The following is a 5000-nucleotide window of genomic DNA, read 5'->3' as shown; positions in this document are numbered from 1 at the left end:
TAACCTAATCTAACTTAATCAAAACCTAACCTCACTTAACCTAACCTAACCTAACCTCACCCCACAGTGTACGGCATGACAGAATCTACGAGCTGCGACAACAGTAGTGGCGGCAGCAGCAGTGTGCCGCAGCCCCCCCCCCTACAACCACCACCGCCAACACACAGGTAAGGACGGCAAAACAAGGGAAAGATGAAAGGAAGTGATGATGATAATGATGGCTAGGAAAATGACAGTGATGATGAAGATAAATGATAATAATGATAATGATCGTTGTAGGATTATTAAGCACTATATTCTCCCATCATAACTATTTACCAATGCCTCACAAATCATTAGCTGGGTGTTCAAGAGTGTTTCTCCTATTGGTTGTGTAGAAATGTTGTCACTAGAACCATAAAAACACCCTTAAAAACAGTCTTCTCTATTTTTCAAGCCCTCACAAATCAATAGATGGGTTTTTAAGAGTGTTTTTACTTGCAAGAGTGTACAAATCTTATTAATCTGTCACAAGAACCATAAAAACACTCTTAAAACCAGTCTTCTCTATTTTTCAAGGCCTCACAAATCATTAGCTGGGTTTTTAAGAGTGTTTTTACTTGCAAGAGTGTACAAATCTTATTAATCTGTCACTAGAACCATAAAAAAACAGCCTTAAAAACAGTCTCCTCTATTTTTCAAGGCCTTACAAATCACTAGCTGGGTTTTTAAGAGTGTTTTTACTTGCAAGAGTGTACAAATCTTATTAATCTGTCACTAGAACCATAAAAACACCCTTAAAAACAGTCTCCTCTATTTTCCAAGGCCTCACAAATCAATAGCTGGGTTTTTAAGAGTGTTTTTACTTGCAAGAGTGTACAAATCTTATTAATCTGTCACTAGAACCATAAAAAAACAGCCTTAAAAATAGTCTTCTCTATTTTTCAAGGCCTTACAAATCATTAGCGGGTTTTCAAGAGTGTTTCTCCTATTGGTCATGTAGAAATGGTGTTAATCTGTCACTAGAACCATAAAAACACCCTTAAAAACTGGTGTCATTTGAAGCAGAACGTTATTTGCATAGTTTGCATTGTAACATTCACTTAGGAAATAAAAAAAAATATATATGAAGAAGAGAAAAGTAAAGAAATGAAAAAATAAATAATAAATAAAATGAATGAAAGAGAATAAGAATAGAGGAAGCAAATAAAAAAGTAAAGAAAAGATAAGAAAAGACAAACAAACGTAAACAAAAAACAATAAAAAACGAAGGAAAAAAAAAACAAAAAGAAAAACAAAACTTCAATAGCATTTAGTCAATATTCTTACAGCAATCCCTACCACCACCACCACCACCACCACAGCCTGTGCCACCACCACCACCACCACCATCGCAGGACCCTCAGACGCTTGGGGGCCAAATATCAGTCCTGCCTTCTCCGTCCAACCTCTCTGATTCAGCCTCCGTCAAGCCCCATAGACCCGAGGACCTGAATATCAAGCCCTTCCTGCACTCGGACCTCCCCATCCCGACTCCTTCCCGCGAGGCCTCCCTGACGCAGAAATTAGAGATGGCTTTAGGGTCTGTGTCGCCGCTACTGAGGGAGATAATGGTGGATTTTGCTCCCTTCCTCTCCAAAACGCTCGTTGGGTCTCACGGCCAAGAGCTGTTGATGGAAGGTCTGTGTGTGTGTGTTTTGGGGTGTTTTTGAGTGTTTTTAGTGTTTTTGGGGTGTTTTGGTGTGTTTTTTGAGTATTTTGGTGTGTTTTGGGGTGTTTTGAGTGTTTGGGGGTGTTTTGAGTGTGTTTTTGAGTGTGGGTGTTTTGAGTGTGTTTTGAGTGTTTTGGTGTGTTTTGAGTGTTTGGGGTGTTTGAGTGTGTTTTGAGTGTTTGAGTGTTTGAGGTGTTTTGAGTGTGCTTTGGGGTATTTTTGGGGTGTTTGTGTGTTTTGCATGTGTGTGTTTGTGTGTTTGGTGTGTGTTTGGTGGTGTTTGAGTGTGTTTGGGGTGTTTGAGTGTGTGTTTGAGTGTGTTGAGTGTTTGAGTGTGTTTTGGTGTTTTATTTGGGTATGTGTTGTATCTTTGGGGTATATCAGTGTGTGTGTGTTTGTTTGTGTCTTGGGGTGTGTTGGGCGTGTGCATGTGTTTGAGCGGTGTGTTTGAGAGTGTGTTGGGGTGTGTGAGAATGCTTGGGTGTGTTTTTGAGGTGTGTTTTGGTGTATGAGTGTGTTGGTGTGTTTTTAGGATATTTTTTTGTGTATTCTCCCTCTCTCTCTCTCTCTCTCTCTCTCTCTCTCTCTCTCTCTCGCTCTCGCTCTAACCAAACCTAACCTAACTTTTTCCGTCTCCTTTTTCTTTCTTTTCCATTTCCAAACCTAACTTTTCTTGTTTTCCTCTGTTTTTTTTCACCTCACCTCACCTCACCTCACCTCACCTCATGTCACTTCTCTTGGCAGGGCTGATGACATTTAAGCACAGTCAGAGTGTGGTGGAGCTGGTGATGCTGTTGTGCTCGCAGGAGTGGCAGAATTCACTACAGAAACACGCCGGTTTGGCCTTCATTGAACTTATTAACGAGGGAAGGTGAGTAGCTCGGCCAGGTGTGTGTGTGTGTGTGTGTGTGTGTGTGGAGGCATTTGAGAAGAGGAAGAAAGATAATGATAGTAATGAAAGAGGGAGAAGAAGAAGAAGAAGGAAGTAGAGGAAGGGAAAAAAATATGTGTGTGTGTGTTTAAAAGAGTTACATTATTATATTTCCTCTCCCTCTCCCTCTCCCACAGACTGCTCTCCCACGCGATGAAGGACCACATAGTAAGAGTGGCCAATGAGGCAGAGTTTATCCTGAACCGGATGAGGGCGGATGATGTCTTGAAGCATGCGGAATTTGAGGTGAGAGAGAGAAAGAGAGAGAGTGAGTATTTTTCTTTCCATCCCAGCCCTTCCCACCTTTCCTCAGTCCACCCTAGTCCCTCCCAGCCTCCCACAGCCCCTCCCAGTCTATCCTAGCTTCCCACAGTCCCTCCCAGCCTCCCACAGTCCCTCCCAGTGCCTCCCTACCCTTCCACATCCCATCCCAGCCTTTCCCAGCATTCCACAGCCCTTTCAAGTCCCTTCCAGTTTTTCCATAGTCAATCTCAGCCTCTCCCAACCTCCCACAGTCCATCCTAGCCCCTCCCAGCCTCCCACAGTCAGCCCCATCTCACTCCACCCTCCCTTGCAAGTCATCTCAGCCCCTCCTAATCTCCCACAGTCCAATTTAGCCCCTCCCAGCCTCCGACAGTCAGCCCCATCTCACTCCACCTTCCCTTGCAGTCCCTGTGTGCGACGACGGTTCTGGAGAGGCGGGAGGAGGAGAAAATGTGCGACCATCTCATTACAGCAGCTCGGCGGAGGGACAATGTGGTCGCAGCGAGGATACTGGACAAGATCACCAATATTCTCTCCAATAAACATGGGGCTTGGGGGAACCTGGCACGCTCCCTGGCCAACAAGACGTGAGTGAGGGGAGGGAGAGGGAAGAGGGAAGAGGGAGGGGAACTTGGCGTGCTCTCTGGCCAACAAGACGTGAGTGAGGGGAGGGAGAGGGAAGAGGGAAGAGGGAGGGGAACTTGGCGCTCTCTGGCCAACAAGACGTGAGTGAGGGCAGGGAGAGAAAGGGAGAGGGAAGAGGGAAAGGGATAGTGAAAGGAGAAGAGGGAAAGAGAAGGAAGAGAGAGAGAGAGAGAGAAGAGGGAGATAAAAGGGAGAGAGAGAGAGAGAGAGAGAACAGAACTCACTATTCTCAATCATTCCAGCCCATTCCCAGTCATTCCAGTCACTCACTCACCCATTCCCACTCATTCCAGGATGCCGTCACAGTTCTGGAAGTTGGACTCATGGGAGGACGACTCAAGGAGAAGGAAGAGATTCGTCCCCAATCCTCTCGGCTCCTCCCATCCTGAGGCCACTCTCAAGGCTGCCATAGAACACGGGGCACCAGAGGACGCCATTCTCCAGGTAGGATGTGTAGGATGCTGTAGGATTTTTGTTTATTTATTTGTTTTTTTTTTTCTATTTATTTATTTTTTTTATATATTTATTTATTTTTTTTACACGGGGCACCAAAGGACGCCATTCTCCAGGTAGGATGTGCAGGATGCTGTAGGATTGGGCTGTAGGATTTTTGTTTATTTATTTATTTTTTTATTTATTCATTTATTTTTTATTTATTTATTTATTTTTTTTTTTTTACACGGGGCACCAAAGGACGCCATTCTCCAGGTAGGATGTGTAGGATGCTGTAGGATTGAGCTCAAGGATTTGTTTTGTTTATTTTTTTTTTTACTTTTTTTATTATTTGTTTATTATTTTTTTTAGCACGGGGCACCAGAGGACGCCATTCTCCAGGTAGGATGCTGTAGGATTGAACTGTAGGATTGTTTTATTTATTTATTTATTTATTTTTCATTTTTTTTACTTATTTATTTTTTTTAACGGACATTCTGAAGGAAGGACATTTTTGCAGGATGCCGTTTGATAGGACATGTGGTTCAGTGTAGGATTTGTGGTTCTCCAGTAATATGTAGGACTCCTGGTTTGCTGTAGGATTTGTTCATTTATTTCTTCTTTTGTTTTATTTATTTATTCATTGTTTTGGGGGGGGGATGGAGGGGTCGTAGGATTTGCTTCTTTGTTTCTTTGTTTTGTTTTTTTTAAGGATGGTATTCTCAGGGAAGGATATTTTTGCAGGATTTTTGGTTTGGTGTAGGATACTCAAATGTCCTTCAAGTCACCAAACGTCCTTCAACGGAAACTTTTCAATACTCAAACACAAAATTTTCAACTTGGTACTCAAAACAAAGGCTCTCCACCCCTTCCCCTTCCCCCCCACTTGTCATCCACTTTCATCCACCTGTCATCCACTTTTCATCCACTCATCCACTCACTTACCCACCCACTCACCTTTCATCCACCGTTCACCCACCTATCACCCACTCATCCACCTTTCACTCACCCACTCACACTTTTCATCCACCTGTCACC

General features: G+C 43.4%; 1 protein-coding gene across 1 annotated transcript in view; it reads left to right on the top strand.

Moving 5' to 3' along the window:
* LOC123520283 (neurobeachin-like) overlaps positions 1-5000 on the top strand; it is a 287400-nt gene that overhangs the window by 192470 nt on the left and 89930 nt on the right. The window contains exons 34-38 of the mRNA XM_045282450.1: positions 1311-1659; positions 2435-2561; positions 2759-2867; positions 3291-3472; positions 3824-3974. Of these exons, the coding sequence (XP_045138385.1) occupies positions 1311-1659; positions 2435-2561; positions 2759-2867; positions 3291-3472; positions 3824-3974 (918 nt within the window). The remainder of the gene's footprint in view (positions 1-1310; positions 1660-2434; positions 2562-2758; positions 2868-3290; positions 3473-3823; positions 3975-5000) is intronic.

This window comes from Portunus trituberculatus, chromosome 7, assembly GCF_017591435.1.
Source record: "Portunus trituberculatus isolate SZX2019 chromosome 7, ASM1759143v1, whole genome shotgun sequence".
NCBI lineage: Eukaryota > Metazoa > Arthropoda > Malacostraca > Decapoda > Portunidae > Portunus > Portunus trituberculatus.
This window is presented reverse-complemented; position numbering and strand designations above follow the sequence as displayed.